This window comes from Magnolia sinica, chromosome 1, assembly GCF_029962835.1.
Source record: "Magnolia sinica isolate HGM2019 chromosome 1, MsV1, whole genome shotgun sequence".
Lineage (NCBI taxonomy): Eukaryota > Viridiplantae > Streptophyta > Magnoliopsida > Magnoliales > Magnoliaceae > Magnolia > Magnolia sinica.
Window position 1 is genome coordinate 101,383,929 of NC_080573.1, and position 20,683 is coordinate 101,404,611.

The 20,683-nt window shown below is 39.8% G+C and overlaps 1 protein-coding gene across 3 annotated transcripts in view; it reads right to left on the reverse strand.

Annotated features, from left to right (window-relative positions):
• Nucleotides 1–19,972, reverse strand: part of LOC131252592 (protein DETOXIFICATION 46, chloroplastic-like) — a 124,854-nt gene extending 104,882 nt beyond the window's left edge. For all 3 annotated transcript variants that reach the window (XR_009174571.1, XR_009174572.1, XM_058253210.1), the window contains exons 1-4: nucleotides 19,463–19,972; nucleotides 19,035–19,129; nucleotides 4,843–4,951; nucleotides 4,054–4,109 (exon numbers count right to left, since the gene is read on the reverse strand). Coding sequence is in view for 1 of the 3 variants with exons in the window: in XM_058253210.1 (XP_058109193.1) it covers nucleotides 4,054–4,109; nucleotides 4,843–4,951; nucleotides 19,035–19,129; nucleotides 19,463–19,889 (687 nt within the window). In the remaining 2 variants the exon portion in view is untranslated. The remainder of the gene's footprint in view (nucleotides 1–4,053; nucleotides 4,110–4,842; nucleotides 4,952–19,034; nucleotides 19,130–19,462) is intronic.
• Between the last annotated feature and the right edge of the window lie 711 nt (nucleotides 19,973–20,683).

Genomic DNA, 20,683 nt, shown 5'->3' on the forward strand with positions numbered 1-20,683 from the left:
CATCCAACAGATTGAGAGGCGACACGTCACCTTGCTGACGTCAACAGCCGTACAACTGACGTCAGCGTTGTACGGACGCATGGACTCCGTTTGAGCTAAAAGTTTAGGGGTTTGATAGATCTTGATTTTAGAAGATTTGTCATGATTTTTTCAGAATTTATTGGACCTCCTTTCATGGTATTTTGGGCGAAATAGAGAAATTCGAAAATTGGGCCCATCTTCCGTTTTTCTTCGATCTACCTCAAATCGGTAAGCTTTTCTTTGGTTTCTTTGCTCAAGATGGACTGAAATCTTCCTCTCAGGCTACCCATGCTAGATTTTTTACTTAAGATCAATGTTTGAGAGGTTTTTAACCTCAAACGGACGTGCGGCTGGGCCGTTTTTCACTCGATTAGGCCCTTTTTTACTGCGTTTCATGGTATTTTGGATGATTGATATTTGTTGGAGGTTTATCTCTTATTATCTTGAAGGATTGAGTGAGATAGAGTTGTTTAAATCAATCTTTCTTGGCATAGGGGATCTCTTGGCATAGGTTTCTCTCTCTTGGACTCTACTATGGCTGACAAAGGGCCCTCATCTCTTGGCATAGGGTCTCTTGAATCCAACCCCTTGCAGATTACCTCCATTAAGTTGAATGGTGACAACTATCTTCAATGGGCACAATCTATAAAAGTATTTTTAGGAGCCCGTGACAAGTTGTCGTATATTTTGGATGATCCCCCAAGCTCTACAGATGTTACCTACAAGTCTTGGACAAAGGAGAATTATCAAGTTATTGCATGGTTGTTGAATAGTATGGATTCCTCGATTAGCCACTCAGTGATGTTTTTATCCTCGGCTAAAGGCATTTGGGATACGCTTCATGATATGTTCTCGGAATCTCAGAATTTTTCACAGGTATTCTAGCTTATTCAAGAAATGGTCAGTTTCAACAAAACTCCAGATCCTTAAAAGATTATTATTCGACGCTTCGGGGTATGTGGGATGAGTTGGATATGTATTGATGGTAGCTTAGTTGCACAAAGCGTGAATAGAAGAGGGAGGGGATTTGGGTGTAGGAGCAAGAAAGGGGTCTGTTTTAAAAACTTAGCAAGTGGGAAAACCTAAGAAGTGTGAGTTTGAGACTAAGCCAAAAGTGTGACTTTGAATTGGGGAGAGGCACCTCATCAAAGGTTCATTCAACTAATGGGATGCAATCAGGTCACATGTGGAGGACCAAGCTTAACCATGAGCGTGACAAATTTTTTTTTTTTTACAAGGGAAGCGCATGGAGAGTAGGGTCCACTAGATCCAATCAGACAGCATTAGAAGTCCTATATATGGACATGGATTGCCTACGACGGGAAGCTAGGTGCAGCCCACCATGATGTTTGTGAGAAATCCACCCCGTCCATCCGTTTTGCCAAATCATGTTAGGACATGGACCCAAAAATGAGGCAGATCCAAAACTCAAGTGGGTTGCACGGCAAGAAATAGTGAGGATTGAAAGTCCACCATTGAAATATTCGTGGGGCCACATAAGTTTTGGATCAAGCTAATATTTTAGTGTTTCTAGATCATCCTAGTTTGAATGACCTTATGAACGGTATGGATGGCATATAAACATCACGGTGGACCCCAGGGAGGTTTCAATGGTAGGCATTTCCCCACCCATGTTTTCCTGTTGTGCAGCCCACATGAATTTTGAATCTGCCTCACTTTTGGGCACATGTCATGACATGATCTAGAAAATGGATGGATGGGGTGGACTTCTCACAAACATCACAGTGGGCTCCACCTAGCTTCCTATTGAAGAAAATTCTTACCACAAGCTGTCACAGGCAATCCGCATACCCTATATATCGACCAGTTGAAACATATACTGCTTCTCCAATTCAAGTTGAATCACCGGTGGTATTAAATGTGCAGGTGCAGGTGCATGTGTGGTTGTGTGGGTGTGCATGCGCACACCAGCATACTACTCTTTGAAACCTTGCTTACTAATCAAACAGCGTAAATGTTCCACAAGATTGCATATAAGGGGTCATGCATTGTATGTATTAGGAGTTGTGGTGGGAAAAGAGGACTCTTTTTCTCAATCACTTGACACTTAAAGCGGTATATATAACTGCATGGCTGTACCTCAAGACTTTATGATGGATAGATTAAAATTCTTTCGTTTGATTTACTTGTTCAGGAAACTTTTTTCTTAGTAAGCGGAGAATTAGATCACTTTATTTGGACCATAGTTCAAAAGCTCGAAAACTCGACCCCATGTCTAGCTGGATTGGTTCAACTTGAAGACCGAACCAAGTCTTTATTTGACTCGACTCGATATTTAAACAAATTTAAAGTATTTAGGTGGGGAAGAAAATCTCAAATTTCTTAAAAAGTGATAAATGATGGAAATATCTAAAAGATAGAACTGCAATTGGAGCGATGGTAGCAACTGTGAACTTTCGTTGCTGAGGTTACTGTTCGAAGCATGTTCCAAGCATTTCACTTTTTTATAAAAGTCAAAATGTAGAATGGGCGAGTTGACTCGATCAAGTCATGCCGAGTCGAATCAAGTCAACCAAGTTTTCAAGTTGACCTGATGAGTCTTGTTGAGTCCCAATTGGATCAGGCTCTCGAACAAGTTTCCAAGAGACTCGGCACAGCATCTTGCCAACTTTCGAGTTGACCCAACAAGTTTTAGAAGGTTGTTTTTTTTTTTTTATTGGTTTAGCATTTAAACAATATACTTTTTGGTCTCAAACAAGATACCTATGCAAATATGGCAATATATAGCCATGCAAATGGACTTACAGAAGGACCAAACCTTAGAAAAAAAAAATGGACTTAACAGAATGAGCTGATGAGTAGTTTTAATGAACAAATGCTGTTTTTCTTGTTTCATGTAATGAGTTTCAGTTCTGGTAGTGTGATGCGCTAGAAAGCCCTTTGGTCCTATGTCTTAGGGTTGTGTGGACCGTGAAGCGATTCCACGTATATATCATTTTGTTTGTTGTTTAATTCAATTCTTGCTGATCTTTGGAGTGGATTGAAGTTCTATCATGGCATCTTGGAGAGATTAGAGCTATTGATTGGTAATGTATGGTCATATTTGGTTCCATTTGTTCAAATAATTCATCAAGTTGTTACAGAAGATCAGTATCAGAGCAAGTTCTTCTTGGGAACTTGACTTTCCCCTCTTTGTACTTCCAAATTTGTTTAATTCCCATAATAACGCAACCAGATGGCTACACACGCAGTTTACTCAAATATCAGGCCATTGGATTGGATATCAAATATAACAATGGCCCTTATTAAAGATCTGTCACATACAACCATTGAGATCACGGATCTGAACCACTTGCCATCTAAATTATAGATCTGGACTTCATCAAGATGACAAGATCCCAATTGTTTTATCTGGTGATCTGACCGGATCAAGGGACAAATGAATTATCTGGATACATTTCAATGGCCCCATTGATGATGTGGTCCACGATTCCTATTGGATGGTCCTAATTGATCGCACATATGTGGGAATCACATTTATTAAAAGCTGGTAGTTCTGAGTTGATATCTCAAAGAGGAGAGATCCCCTACCCCTACTCTTTAACTGATTATCCAAGAATACTCTTTAACTGATATTCCAAGAATCTTATTCTATACTCCCGCTTTTTAAGGACCCTGCATTGGTATTTGGAGGTTAAAACCCCAAATGGTGACTTTCAACAAATTGAATGCTGCCACATGTAACCTTTCAAATTTCAATCAAGCAAAAGAATAATTTAGCCATAGTACTATTTAAGCTCTACCAAGGTAGCAATCATCGGTGACCTAACTCTGGTTACATGTATGGATTTGAATTGTCCTGATTAAGAGAGGAATTCATAGTAATGGCTTGTATTGGATTCTGTTCTTCCTATTTGTCAAAAGATACTATGTTCATAAATAAATTGCACCTTAAAAGAGATAATAAGATCATGGCATGCAACCATCATAGAAGGGATTCAGCCGTAAATACTTCTAACCTTATCTGCAACTATGAAAATAACAAAAGGTCTTAGTTGACAGTAAATGAACCTGAACATATGTGTTTGCAGCAGGTACAATGTGCAAGTTCTTTGGCCCAGTAAAAGCTGAACATGAACATCCAAACGTACAAATCAGATATTCAATTTTTATTGGAGAAGTTCAACGGTATCCATTTTATTGAAAGTGGACTCATAACCAAACCATGATAAATGGAAGTAGTCAAACTTTAACTTACCACCTACCTAAATATGCCTTCCTAATCAAGCATGTTGTTCAAGTATCACACCTTATATGGAGCTGTATCAGCCCCATATAAGTGGCAATACAGCTTATATTTAACCATATCATCCGATACGGGTAGATACAAGCCTTTTTTCAGTCTAGCCGATTAACCCCTGTATAATGTAAGAGTGGGACTGATATGGTTACAATACAGCAGTACGGCCATATCATAAATGTTTCTTAACACCATGATTATTCAAGATTATTCATGCAATGACCCATTATGATCAACTAGAAGCTGAAATTCAAAAGAAGGAAAACTTTATCATGGAAGTTCTCCTTTCACAATAACAAGTTACTTCCATTGCAATCCCTGTTTACTGTTGAAGAAATGAAAACCATTTGACTACTTGATAGATAATAATAAATAAATAAATGAATAAACGATCAAGAAAAGAAAATAGGGTAGATAAGAAAATAATGCAACAGATAATAAATAAATGGAAATTGGAACCTAAAAATAGTTAAACATGTCTACTGACAGTTGGTTTAACATCTATGAGAGCAGAAACTCCAATATGAAAAGCAATTATAATTTAAGCCAATTGTTATTACCGGTTAAGATCTGTGTACCCATGAATTTCGTAAAGAAAAGCATCATCAAACCACAGGTGAAGGCAACAAACAGCAACATGGATATCTGATGCTGCACTTCATTTTTATCCTGCATTGGTATCATCCAGTTGTAAGGTAATACATTATGACAAACAAAGGTGAAAATGGTTTACGTGCATGGCCAAACAACCACAGAACTCATCATCCACGCACTTCAGATCTCTCTAAAGTGAGATTAGCTAATAAGAACACCATTGGATTCCAGTGAGACCATGAGAAATTCAACAAAACGACAACTTAGTAACATTGTAAGAATAAAAATCGAAACAATGGCCTTTGCATGTTTTTAATTAGAACTGGGAATGAGGATGAGCAAAATTTGTGCTGTATAATGAATGACTAAAATAGAGTAACCAAATGGACTACATTAGTCAGCAAATGCATAAGTAAAACAAACCCATGAAATAGAAATAAAAATACACAACCAAGATACAGAATGTACATCTCAATCTTCTAGCAGCCCATATTTCCAATATGAGAAAGTGGTACAAGTTTCCATCTTCTAGCTTTAATGATTTATGGCTAAAGAGAATGGAACAATATGATAAACATCACAATTTTGGATATCTAAGAATCATCTTGGTAATACAGCAATTATGACAACAAGATTGGTCAGGCAGTTGGTAAAACAGACAAACACCAGAATATGAGGAAGCTATATCAACTCGCATTAGGAATATTAGTAATATTGTTACAAACAACCCAAATTCAGAAAACCCAAATGCAAGTATTGATGTGGACTCCTGTATTAAGAAATCCTCCAGAACTGGGTGCAAGATCCAAGTCATCCAACAAGTGGTCAGACCTTGGTAGATATGCCTTCGCCAAAAAATCAGGCTCCTCTCATTAACTGGCCCAAAATGTTTGAAACAAATGAATCGCCTACAAAAATTTAACGAAGTTCTTTTAGCCATCCATTCATTTCATAAACTACAAAATTCAAAAACTACAGCCCGCCAGACAAATGGAGTGGCTTGATTTTTGGACCAAGAGATCTTCATGATGTGAATCACATGATGCATGGAGTGTTCCAAATATCGCTGATGACATCAATAGCATCAACCAATATTATCTATATCGCAGGTCAGCAACAATGTTTTAAATATCAACAATATTGGCCGATATATCCCACCATATATCTTGTATCCCACTTATGCGATACGAAACACACAGGTAGTGTCGATATATCCCACATGTTCGATCCGATGAGCATTTTCAATTTCCAGTCCCTTTTTTGTTGAAATTATGTTAAATCAGCGCCAAACGGTTACAAATCCATTGGTTCTTCATGTTTTGCATGAAAAATCATAGAGTTGGAGCTTTGATGTTGATATCCATTTTTTCGTGTTCTCCATGTTTTGTTTTTTTTAATTTTCCTTCAACCAACTGTCAATTGAGACTAATTTCAAAGTATTTAGGAGTATTTGAAATGATCATCATATATACACACTCTAATTTTGAAATTTGAATGTAGGTGGTTTGATTTCGCGAAAATTGGGGAAATTTTGAAATTTCCCCAATTTCTCCCAAATTGCTTGCAATGTTCCTGACGCGGGACAATTAACCACTTGCTCCAAAAGCTCGAACTGTTAGAGTATGGCGAATTAATCCCTTTATCTCATAGCCCAGGCCCCACATCTCATGGGTTAGGACCTCGGCCGAACCCCCCTCGTGGGCTCGTAGGCCCCAAATCACATGGGCCACCCACCCCAAGTGTGTCCCTGCATCCCACGGGCTACCCTACTCGAGCCGAGTGTGAAATGCCCCTACATTAATCACCCCCAGCGATGAGTCTCGAACATGAGACCTCCCCCGTGGGCCCCAAATCACATGGGTCACCCACCCTGAGTATGTCCCCGCATCCCACGGGCTACCCCACTCGAGCCCAGTGTGAAAATGTCCCTGCATTAATCACCCCCAGTGAGAAGTCTCGAACACGAGACCTCCCGCTCCGATACCAATTTGATGCAGGACAATTAACCACTTGCTCTAAAAGCTCGAACTATTAGAGTATGGCAAATTAATCCCTTTATCTCATAGCACAGGCCCCACATCTCATGGGTTAGGACCTCGGCCGAACCCCCCTCGTGGGCTTGTGGGCCCCAAATCACATGGACCGCCCACCTCGAGTGTGTCCCTGCATCCCATGAGCTACCCCACTCGAGCCCGATGTGAAATGCCCCTACATTAGTTGCACTCCAAACATGAAATCAAGCATCTATGAGGGTTGATCTATTGATTTGATAAGTCCTTGTCAATTTTCAGAAAATAAAAATCATATTTATATCAAAAATTAATTAAAATAATATTAAAATATTTTTTAAAATTTCCCTTCAATCAATTGTTAATTGAGACTAATTTCGAAGTATTTAGGAGTGTTTGATGAAATGATCATTACATACACTCTAAATGTTATTCACTCAATTTGAACATAGTAGCATTAGTTGAGTCAGACCGCATAGCTTAGGACCCTTTACAAAGGAAACCTATTATGTGCACTTCTTTTTGAGATGTTAAAATTTAAAAGTGTTTATTAAGATCTTTTTTAACAATCCCTGAAGTTTCATTGAAAAATTTCAATCATTTTCCCAATGTTTCCTCACGTTTCCCAAAAAAATGCGATAAATTACTCGATATAAACGATATATCATGTGCGATAACCGATACGTATCTGTATACCAAAGATGCGATACGTAACACAATACCAATATTTCGAACACTGGTTAGCAATACAGATACTGGATGTAATACAAAAATTACAATGGATCGGTCAATAATAACGATATTATCACCGATATTGCGTGATACACAAAATATCACAAGAAAACAGCTCATTCATTATAAATATCGTGTCAATGATAATATCAATATTATCATTGATATCGATACCATTACCAGGTGTGTAAATACTTGTAAGATTTAGGGGAGAGAGAGAGAGAGAGAGAGAGAGAGAGAGAGAGTAAAAAAATCGAAGGCCTTTTCTTGAAATTTTGTTGGGGGATCTCTTCCTAGGGCTGTTTTGACAACTCCCCTTTAGCTGTCTCAAATCAAGTCTCAATTTGGAAGAGATTGCAAACTGAGAGTAGAAACAGGCCAAAACTCCAATGTGAGAAAAATATGAGGACAACACAATTTATTCACACATTTTAGCATGGATTTTAATAGAAATCCATGCCTGTGCATGATTTTCATGCATTCACATGGATACAGGGGGGGGGACCCATTTTTACCCCTTTAAAATGATATTGCAAAATGTGGTAATTTGATATATTCATGAGTGTTGAACAATCTATGGATTGGCCACAAGTTTTCCTCTTTTCTCAAAAAAAAAAAAAATATTTTATAATTAAAATGTAAAATATATGTAATAATAATAATAATAAACTGTTTGTTTTTAAAATATATGTTGATAAGAGTTTATTCATGGAAGAAATGTATATATTTTTAAGTGTTCGTCGACCTACAGATTGGCTACACACTTTCCTTTTCTCCACAAAGGGAGAAGCAATGAGCAGCCATAGGGATGTTCTTCTTCATGGAGACTCAAGCCAACCTTGGGAACTCCGACTGAAAAGATCTCTCACCATGCCACACGTCTTCCCAAAACTGAATCTATGAACCATCGTCAAGTGAGAAGTAAATACCTTTTTTGAACCTCAAATCAAAGCCACCCTAGCAACGTCTTTCAACAAACGCAATGCCCTGTAGAGAGAAGAATCCCTGACCCACCAACCCCCATCCTCGCTACTATTTTTTCTATTGATTACCTCTCTTCAAAAGCTCCATTCTCCATAGCCAAACTTCCAAATCCATTTCCCAAGTAAGGCAGTATTCATGGTGGACAAATCCCTTATACCTACTCCTCCTTCCACCAAAGGTTTGCACACCTCTTCCCAATTCAAAAGATGAAATTTACGCTCATCTTCAGCTCCACGCCATAGAAAGCCATCTTAGCCTATCCAATCTGTCCAGAACCGATCTTGGGCATTTATACAGAGACATAAAGTACATTGGCAAGTTTGATTGCATTGCCTTTAGTAACGTTAATTGCCCACCCATAGAAAGGTATCTACTCTCCTACCTAGATAGCCCCATCTTTGCTCTTTCAATTGCCTAATCCCAAAGGTGTTTTGCCGATTAACCAATATAGAGGGGAGGCCGAGCTATGTTGAGGGAAAAGAACCCACACCACACCCAAAAACCTCCACCAATCTCGCAACCTCCTCTTTGGGCAGACCAAAACCCAAAAGCTCACTCTTAGAGATGTTTACCTTTAAACCAAATAGCACTCCGAAGCGTCTCATAATTTTCCCTAAGTTGTCCACCAATACTTCATCAGTGTTGCAAAACAATATGTTATCATCAATGAATTACAGTTAGGATATTTGAGATCCCATGTTCACCACCCTAATTAAGTTGTTTCATAAATTACTTTTTACACTATTGCATTAAGATTCAATAATTAAAATTAATTATTATCATTCAAAAAAATTAAAAATTCATAAATTGTTTCTAACTAGATCCATGTGTTTCAACTTTTTTTTAAACAACGATAAACAAAATTTATTGAAATAACATGCCAAAGGCAAAAAGAGAAACAAGCAACACCTGCTACAACCCAACGCAAAGGCCAGGCCTGTTATAACTGAAAAACAAAAACAAAACAACTAGCCCAAGTGTTGACATGGATTTTCGAAAGGATTGGGGATGATTTCCATAGGCATTCGTAGAGCATGGCCGAGGCACAAATAAAGAAAGAAAACACACCCCTTTGAAGAGGCTTTTATTAATATGGGTTCAAATATACATTCCAGGCTATGATCTGGCACAAGCCCTTAATTACATTCCATAGGGAAATACCCTTTGATTTTAAGACAATGTGTAAACTCATGCATCGTACAAATGAAATAATAACTACAATGAACTCACCGCTTGAGGAGGATCAATATAGTCCAAATACGTAAAGGGTCTGTGAGCCTGTACAAGGTGGAGCCTTTGAGGAGATGTAAGGTGCTATTGACAGGGTGCTGACCCCTAAAGGTGTAGGCCTCAAGGGCGACTGGCCACCAAAGGGATACGGGTGTTTATGGAGGTTGTAGCATGGCATTCGAAACTTCATGATGGGAGAGATTTTGCCAATCTGTTGCCTTGAACCTCTGTCTAGCAGGAGACCCTTTAGAATTTGTGGTTCTCTCATAGCCCATTGGGCTGTGAAAAGGCTCTTGTTGTGCGTCATCCTATCTATAGGTTCATTGTAAAGGATCGAAAGATGGCAGTGGAGGTTCATTGGGATGATAATCATCTCGTCTTTGAAGGGGCTGTTGAACTTTATCATTTCTTTATACACCTTTACGCAACCCCAGGTGTTCTGAAGACGCTTTTCAGTAAACTCCTAGATCTTCTCCTGGAGTTGTTGTCCTTTACTCTTCAGGTGCTTCTTCTTAATAAAAGGAGGTAGAGTGGATTCTCTGTCAAACGGTCTAGAACTGTCCGTCCGCAGGTACGCAATGGCCTTCAGCCAGTTTTCCCAATCCATCTCTTGACACTCTCAAGAAGATCTTTCTATGTCACCCATGATTATGGCCTAAAGTATAGGGCAGGCCAAAAGGGTTATACGGTCTAAGAACTTCATCACTAGGGGGTCAGCTCTTTGAAGAGGAAAGGGTGCTTGACTGTGGTCTTATAACCCTTTTGTTGGGACGATCGTCGGCTTGCAGAGATTAAAGGCTTCGAGATTCTGATCTCGGGGTAGGGGTCGTATAATCTTGGGAAGTACCAGAGGATCTCTTCTTCTTTGCCAAAAGGTTAGGATGGAAAGGAGAGACGAGATGGAAAGTGTATTGCGCAGTCGCACAAAATGAAGCAGTTGCGGGGTCGCATAAGGGTCTGTTGTGCGCTCGCGCAATAGAATGGCAGAGTACAGTGAAAGATCGAAAGCGGAGTAAACTGAATGGAGGAAGGGTCGGCTTATATAGCCAACAAGACCCAATAGCATGTTGCGCGGACCTGATCGCGCAACGCGGTTTGCGTGGTCGCGCAATAGGAAAAGAAAGGATTCTTTGCATGGTAAAGGTTCAATCCCCCATGTGATTTTGTAAATAAAACCAAAGGAGGATTGAGAGATGGTTTATACAAGATTGCTCTGTTGTGCGGTCACACAATAGAGATGGGTTGCGCAATCGCGCAACTGAAAGAGGAGTGTTGGATGACTACTAGAAAGGTAGATTGTTTGTCTCGCGCAAAAGGCCTGTTGCACGACTGCGCAATAGGAATGTGTTATGCGACCGCGCAATGGAACCCTGTTATGCGGATTTTACAATTCGCACATGTGGAAGCCAATAAATACCCCTTCCCTCTCTCATTTGAGGCATTAGTAAGAAAGGAGTACCAGAGATATCAGAGAGAAATTCGGGAGTTTTCATATCTGAGAGTTACGGCATTCAAGTATCCCGCGGTGTGCCACGGGAGGAAGGAAGATGTGAGGAGCAAAAGGCCAACCTGTTGTGCAGTTGCACAACAAAGACTATTTGAACGACCGCGCAACAGGACTCTCGAACATACTATATGTTATGCATCTTTACATATTCATCAAGGATTCGTCTTCCTATGCATATCAGCGTAAAACAAGGGTTTCGAATCCACTCAACTCTTCTATCATTGCGACGGATGCCATACAAGCCAAGATGTTGCCAATTTTATTATTGAACTATTCTCAATTACACCAATTAAATGTACTTTATTTCAGAATCAAGGGCAATGTGAGGTATGTAATAAGAATTCATATTAATGAAATAAAATGATGATGATTGTTCAATGATTTTTCTTTTGTTATTATTGAATGTGGATATTCTAATCTCCAACCCATGTTTCTAATAGAAACAGTTACTCTATAAGACGAACCAAGACGAACCATTCAACAACCTCTCAATCAGCTTTCGGTCGAGCAAGCTGTTATCCACTGTTAAAACATGCAACACTGAGACAAGCACCAACTCCTCTCCGGAAACCCTAAATTGGTAAGCTCTCTCTCTCTCTCTCTCTCTCTCTCTCTCTCTCTCTCTCTTAGGTAACAGGCTCAGGCTCGGGCTAGACCTTGCATAAAAAATTTGGGCCAGGCTCAGGCTAGACAATTTTGGCCTGTAACAAGCCCAAGCCGTGTTTAGACTTGCAATGAAAAATACGGGCCGGGCTTAGACAAAGTTTGGCATGGCCCTAACCCGGCCGTTGACGCCCCTATCAATAGTTGCTTATAAAATTGCTCTTTTGAGTCCTTCCAATCATAGGAGCCCTATGTCTCCACACTTGCCTTTTACACAAGAAGTCCTTCCGACTTTATTCTCTCCACATGACTTGAGGTGTAAGGTACACCAAGGCCCTATAGTTCATGTGTGTGACCACTTTAAAATGGGGCTCACCATATGCTCCATCTTGATGATTAACCATCCAAATCCTTACTTGGACACAAGTGCTTCAAGTGGCCCACTTAAAGACATTGATAACACTTCTATGTAAGGACAGAATCAGACAGTTCACTGGAGATGTACCAACTCATTTAACAACCCTTAGATAAAGTAAAAAAAGAAAAGTATTGACAAAGATGAGGTATCGGTTCCAATGACTCGCATAATATCATTCTACAATGTCGACTGCAATTAACACTATAACTACTTGGAGAATGGGTAGCATAAAAATAATAATAATAATAATAACTTAACTGATAGTGTATGCATGAGATCGTCTAGAGTGGTCTCAAGTCAGTGGTAGTGGGTTTTCTTTAGATCATCATGTAATGTAATTCAAGGGCATTTTCACACCGTGCTCGAGTGGGGTTGCTTGTGGAATGTAGGGGTGGGCAGCCCATGTGAGGCGGGTGGCTCATGTAAGGTAATACCCATGTGATTTGGGGCCCACGAGGGGGGTTCGGCCGAGGTCCTAACCCATGAGATGTGGGGCCTGGGCTATGAGATAAAGGGATTGATTCGTCATGCTCTAACAGTTCGAGCTTTTAGAGAAAGTGATTAATTGTCCTGCATCAAATTGATATCAGAGTGGGAGGTCTCGTGTTCGAGACTCCTCACCGAGGGTGATTAATGCAGGGGCATTGTCACACCGAGCTCAAGTGGGGTTGCCTGTGGGATGCAGGGGCACACAAGGGGGGTTCGGCCGAGGTCCTAACCCATGAGATATAGGGCCTGGGCTTTGAGATAAAGGGATTGATTCACCATGCTCTAATAATTCGAGTTTTAGAGTAAGTGGTTAATTGTCCTACGTCATAATGTATTGTTATGTAGTATGCCCAAATTCATTAACATTGTTATGTATAATGTTGCCTTCCTCAAAACAGTGATACCACCATTGATGGTCATATGGATCTCTTCTAATGAGGTATTTAATGCACAGGAGAGTTAAAATTTTAATAGGGAAAATGGGGGAGAACAATTACGGGAATGGAACCACAATCCATTAAGCTGGTAGACATGTGGATCCAGCAACCAAACAAGATCCAGATGCTCCTTCGCATGCAATGTTTTAAGTATTGATGATATCAGCCAATAAATCCCACGATATGTATTGTATCCCACCTGTGCGATACAAAACGCGCAAGTAGTGGGATATATCTCACATGTTCGATCTAGTGAGCATTTTCGATTTTCGATTTTCGATCATTTTTCTGTAAATCATATTAAATCAACATCAAATTATTACAAATCCATGATTTTTCATGTTTTCCGTGAAAAATTATGGATTGGGAGCTTCAATTTCGAGATTTAGAGATGGGCCGAGCTGCGTAAAATTGAAAAAAAAAATTCAAAATTTCCCAATTTCTCACAAATCTATTGCAATCTTTGTGTCCAAACATAAAATCAAACATGTATGTAACCTGATCGAGTGATTCTTCTTTCGCTTTTGAATGTATTGCTTGCGTTTCCAGACGTCTTCTTACATTTATAAATTATATGAATAGACTTTTAATATACTTACATCAATTTAGTTAGACAGCTTATAAATTAGGACCCCATACAAAGAAAACCTCTTATGTGCACTTGCTTTTTGTAATGTTTTGATTTATAAGTGTGTATTGATGCCTTTTTTAACAATCACTGAAGTTTCATTGAAAAATTCGACCAATTTCCCAATGTTTCCCCATGTTTCCAACAACAACGATACATTACGCGATACAACCGACATATCCCATGCTATAACTAATACGTATCCATATCCCAAGGGTACAATGCATAACGTGATACCGATATTTCGAACATTGTTCTTAGTAATAGTGTAATACATCAGCAATCGTGTTCTCTCTCATATAACCAATGTTTTAAATATCGACGATATCAGCCGATATATCCCACGATATACCTTGTATCCCACCTGTGCGATATGAAATGCGCAAGTAGTGCGATATATCCCACATGTTTGATCTAGTGAGCATTTTCAATTTTCAATCATTTTTCTATAAATCATGTTAAATCAGTGTTAAATTGTTATAACTCCACGATTTTTTTTCATATTTCTATTAAAAATCATAATTCAAAGCTTCGATTTCGAGATTTGGAGATGGGCCGAAATGCGGAAAACTAGAAAAAAAATTTCTCAATTTCTCACAAATCGGTTGCAATCTGTGTCCAGACATAAATTCAAACATGTATGTAAGCTAATCTAGTGATTCTTCTTTCGTTTTTGAATGTATTGCTTGTGTTTCCACACATTTTCTTACATTTATAAATTAAATGAATATACTTGCATCAATTCAATTAGACAACACATAGATTAGGACTCCATATAAAGAAAACCTATTATGTGCACTTGTTTTTTTTTTTAATATTTTGATTTATAAGTGTATTGATGCCTTTTTTTAACAATCACTAAAGTTTCGTTGAAAAATTCGAACAATTTCCCAAAGTTTCCAACAACATCAATACATTACGGAATACAATTGATATATCCCGTGCAATAACCAATACGTATCCGTATCCCAACAATGTGATACGTATCGTGATACCGATTTTTCAAACACTGCTCATAACATGGCTACACATGACCACAAGGAAAGTCTATCTTTGATAACATTGACAAGGAAAGGGTGCTTCTGCATTGCCAGACATGTTCCAAAGGCCCATGCAATTGCGTATTTTTATCTAGATAACATAGTAAATTCAAGCAGCGGCAGCATCGAAACCAGTACATTGGGACTCGAAGCTAGATCTCCCCTCTAGAAGGGAGCATGTACTACCATGCAATTCATTCATAAATTCACCTTCCACAATAGTCGGGCCCTTGAATAACTCTAGTAAAAGTGTGATCCCAACCTTAATTGCCATCAACTCAGAGAATTTCTTCTTCGTCTTTTTCTTCTCTTTTTTTTTTTTTTTTAAAAAAAAAAAAAAAAGAAGGATTGCTAGAGAAAACGAACTACTGACCCCCAGTAGGGCCAAAGAAGGACGAGCTAATGAACCCTTTGTTGGGGACACAACAAGCCCTAACACAACTTGTCCGGCGCGGAAACAACCTTAGACGGAATCACACAATGCAATAGGGAAAGAAAAATTTAAGCAACCACAAAGAACACATAAATTTTACGCGGAAAAACCCTTGCGAAAAAAAAAAAAAAAAAACATGGCACCATGTGACAAACAATCCACTATGATCTGAAAGTTACAGGTGATGGAACAACTTACAGATGAGAAACCCTAGCTTCTCCCTCAAAACCCTTGAAAACGAGTTAAGCTCCTTTCGTTCTACCCTAATTGCATAACTAAAAACAAAAACCTGCACTTACGCAATCCACTCGGCCACACCTTTGGTCGATTGAGACATCAATAGAGTCTCTCGATCAATTAAAACAAATCTCGGTCGACCGAGAACATCACAATGTGCTTCGATCGACCCATGAATTCCTTGATCGACCAAATAGAACTGCACCAGATTAAAGGCACTCTATCGACAATCTCCACCGTGGCTTTAATCCTCCAGCTCCACTGTTCCAAGTTGCTATCACCATCCCTAACTTCTTCATAGTAACACCATCATTGTCGCTTCTCGTGCACACTTTGTCTTCATTCTTTCTTTACCAAGCCCAAAGAAGCCTAGCAAAACCTAAACTTCTCTACAAGAACCACCTTCGTAAGCATGTGCGTTGAATTTTCATTAGCGTGAATCTTCTCAAGAGTAACACCGCCTTCCTTTAGCATCTGCCAAATAAAATGATGATGCACGTCAATGTGTTTAATCCAAAAATGGTACACCGAGTTCTTTGCCAAATTAATCGCGATTTCGTTGTTACAATGCACAAGCACGGCTTTATGCTGAAGCCCCAACTCATTCATCATTCCTTTCAACCAAACAGCTTCCTTGAATGCTTATGTCACTGCCATGTATTCCGCTTCGGTTGTAGAAAGAGCAACCACATATTGAAGCTTTGGCATCCAAGTGATTACTCCACTTGCTTAGACAAACAAATAACTGGAAGTCAACCTTCGATTGTTCACGTTACCAACATAATTTGCATCCACATAACCTATAAGTCTCTCCTCAAATTTTCCAAATGTTAAGACGTAGTCTGTCGTATGTAACAAAGTAGCCATTTCATTGCATCCCAGTGTTGCTTGCTGAGGTTTGATATGTATCTGCTCACAACACCCACCGCATGTAAAATATCTAGTCTAGTACAGACCATGGCATACATAAGACTGTCAACCACGTTTGAATAGGACACGTAAGACATATACTGCTTTTCTTCATCTGACGTAAGACATTGTTCTAAATAAATCCGAAAGTGAGCAACATTGGGTGTGCTAACCAGTTTAGCCTTTTTAGTCCAAATGACTAAGATATTCTCAAGATACTCTTCCTAAGACAACCATAGCCTGCTCATTTCCTGTTTTTGTGTAAATTGATGCTGAAAATCCTTTTTGCAGCCCCCGGATCTTTCATCTCGAATGTCCTGGATAATTGAGCCTTCAATATATTGATTTTATACATGTTATGACTGACAATAAGCATATCATCAACATACAATACCCGAATAATGAATTCCCCATCACTCAGTGATCTGAAATAGACACAATGATCGAACTCACTTCTGATAAACCATTGGCTAAACATGAAATAATCAAATTTTTTGTACCAATGCCTAGGCGACTGTTTCAGGTCGTACAATGATCTTTTTAACCTGTAAACCTTATTTTTTATTCCCTGCACCTCGAACCCTTCGGGTTACTTCATATAAATCTGCTCTTGTAGTTCCTCGTGTAGAAAAGCAGTCTTCATATCCAATTGTTTTAATTCCAGATTGTATTGGGTAACCAACACCAATACAAATTTGATATACACTTGCTTGAACACGAGGGCAAATATCTTACCGAAGTCGACACCTTGTTTCTGAGCATAGCCCTTCACAACCAGTCTCACCTTGTACCTATCCAGTTTGTTGCAGAAAATCCATTTGCACCCGATTGTTTTCCACCCAATGGGTAACTCTACTAGATCCCACATTTCGTTCTTGTACAAAGAATCCATCTCATCATGCATTGCAGTCATCCACTTCTCAGCATCTATATCTTCACCTCCACACTTGTCAATTTGCAAATTAGTTCGTTGAAGGCGTTGATGTGCTCAAAGAGATCCAACCTTTCCACCATCTTCAAATAGTACAATTATCTCTTCAGATATAGACGAATGGAAAGTGACTTTGTCATGTAGATGCTCTCCAACTTCGCTCATAGGCCTGCAGTAGTCTTCTCATTAATGACATTATAAAAGACTTCAACAGCCAAGCATAATCGAATTGCCTTTGTCGCCCTCTGATCAAGTTCATCACAATCCTCTTCTTTCATCAATTCAGGATGTTTGCTTGCCAAGGAGTGCTTTTTGCAAACCTTGCTAGATTAGGAGGGCTTTCATCTTCAACCTCCATAATTCAAAATTGTTTTTGCCTATGAGTTTCTTTGTCTCGAACTTCACATTTGATCCCCTCGATGTCACGTCTCAGATTCTATCTAAAAACCCGACATTCGCTCTAATACCACTTGTTAGGGACACAACAAGCCCTAACACGACTTATCCGGCGTAGAAGCAACCTCAAACGAACTCACACACTGCAATAAGGAAAGAAAAATTCATGCAACCACAAAGAACACACAAATTTTACATAAAAAAACTCTTACGATAAAAAAACCATGGCACCAAGTGACAAACAATCCACTATAATCTGAAAGTTACAAGAGATTGAACAACTTACAGATGAGAAACACTAGCTTCTCCCTTAAAACCCTTGAAAACATGCTAAGTTCTTTTCATTCTACCCTAATTGTATAATTAGAAGCCTATTTATACACTTCTGTACAAAATTAGAAACAAAAACCCGCACTAAGGCATTCTGCTCGGTCACACCATCGGTCGACTGAGACATCAACAGAGTCTCTCGGTCAATCGAAACAGATCTTGGTCACCTAGGAACATCACAGCACGCCTCAGTTGGCCAAACAGCACTACACCAGATTAAAGGCACTCTATCAACACCCTTCATTGTCAAGGACCATGCATCTATTTAAAAGGTCATTGTTACTTCCACCAATGTGTCGTGGGACATAATATTGGGCAGTCAAGGAACAACAAGATGGATGCATGGCAAGACAAGGATAGAATTAGGGATTAATGCATTCCAGGGAAATTAGGAGTAGCACCAATAGGTAATAAGATAAGAGAAAGTAGACTTAGATGATTTGGCCACATGCAATGGAGACCAAGAACTGCACCAAATATGAGTGAGAAGCTGAAGGCTCTAAAACAACAAGGGGAAGGCCCAAAAGGATGTAGATGGAGGTAGTAAGAAAAGATGTGAAGACCTACAGTTTAACCTATGATATGGTCTGTGATACAATGGAATTGTGAAACAGGATTCCTGCAGCTGACCCCAATTGTTGGGATAAAACTTAGATGATGATCATGATGCTTCAAACAAGAAATTGGGTGTCATACTACATTCTGTCACTTTAAAATGTTGGTTTTACAGTGCTACTATGAGAGGGATATTCAGTTGAAGAGTAGTGCTATCAGCCTAAATTAATGAATGACTTTCTAAATAATTAACAAACCATATTTACATTCCAAGCAAGCAGAAAACTGACCTTTTTGGCAAGGGAAGTAGCAACCATGTTGGAAGTAGCAATTGATAGGAACATGAACACGTAACTCGCATTGTCGCAGACGACCGTCCCAGGCCCTGATCATTCCAGTCATGATAGACACCAGGGAAAAAGAAAAAAAGGAACAGAACTAAAGGACGACTACAGCCCACAGTTCAGTTGATCTGATAGGCCCACAGTAGATGAACCAATACCTCCAGATTGGAAGATGCTATCCATCCAAACTTCAGTCTGTTATTCCCATTTGATGCGCACCATCAATTCGCAGGCAATTGATGATTGAAGGATAGGATTGGGGGCAGTCCACCCACAAAGGGCCCCACCACATAAACGGTCAGGGCCGCCAATGCACGGCCCCACTTAGACAGTAGGAAGTGACAGCATACATATAATTCATCGAGAATAATTACCTAAAGCAGCTAGCTCCAAGGAGCTACCCTGGCCGATGACAGCGGTGTCGATGAGACTCATGAGGGGACCACAGATCCAGAGCCCGACAGCAGGTCCCGCGAACCTCACAATCTCATTCATCTGTCCCCAAATGCTGGCAGAATCGCCGGAGAAAGGAGGGAGAGGCTCTTCGTCGAGGGATGGTTCGCTGGCATGATGAGATTGGGGAGGACGAATGCAAGGGGCTGTGAAAGAGGGAAGAGAGGCAGAGAAGATGGAAATGCTGGAAATAGAAGAAGGAAATAGAGAAATAGGATAAAGGAAGAAGCGTTTCCTTGGAACTGGAAGACGGGTTTTGATAGCGGGAGAAGGGCGGAGTTGTAAAGGGCGAGACAGAGCTAGGAATCTGACTTCCATGGATTCGGGAAGCAGCAGCTGTTGAAGCATACTATCAGAGAGACAACGAGAGAAAGAGGCGCGAGTTTGTCTGTTGCACGCGAATTGGTAGGCGGGGGGGCGCGACTAGCCGGTAGGTAGGGACGCGGATTTCCTGCGAAAGCCTTTCGCAGGAAGTTCCTGCGCTGGAAAACTGGGTGGGGCCCAAAGTGATGTTTTAAAGAAATCCACTCCGTACATCCGTTTTCTGATCTCATTTTAGGGCTTGAGGAGAAAACTGAGAAGAATCCAAGACTCAAGTGGGCCGCACTAGAGTAAAAGGTAGGTAGGAAAATTCCTACCATTGAAAACTTTCTGGGGTAGAAAGTGATGTTTACATAACATCCATACCGTTAATAACGTCATTCGTACTTGGATGAACTGGAAACAAAAATATTAGCCTGATTCAAAACTTCTGTGGCCCACAAATATTTCAACTGTGTATGTTCAATACTCACATTTTAGATCCACTTGAGTATTGGATACGGGTCAATTTTATCATATCATCCTAAAAATATCTCGGAAGATGGATGGACGGGGTGGATTTCTCAAAAACATTATGTTGGCCCTACCCAGGTTTCCAGCGCAGGAACTTCCTGCGAAAGGGTTTCGCAGGAAATCCGCGTCCGGGTTTGCGAACACAGGAATTCTAGCGAATCACAGGCCGTGGCGTTTCCCTCACCACCCCACGGTGGAGTGGTGATGTGTTGGTCGCTGTGGGGCCCACCGTTATTTATGAGTTTTATATCCACTCCGTCCATCCGTGTTTCCAGCTCATTATACGACATTAACCCAAAAATGAAGCA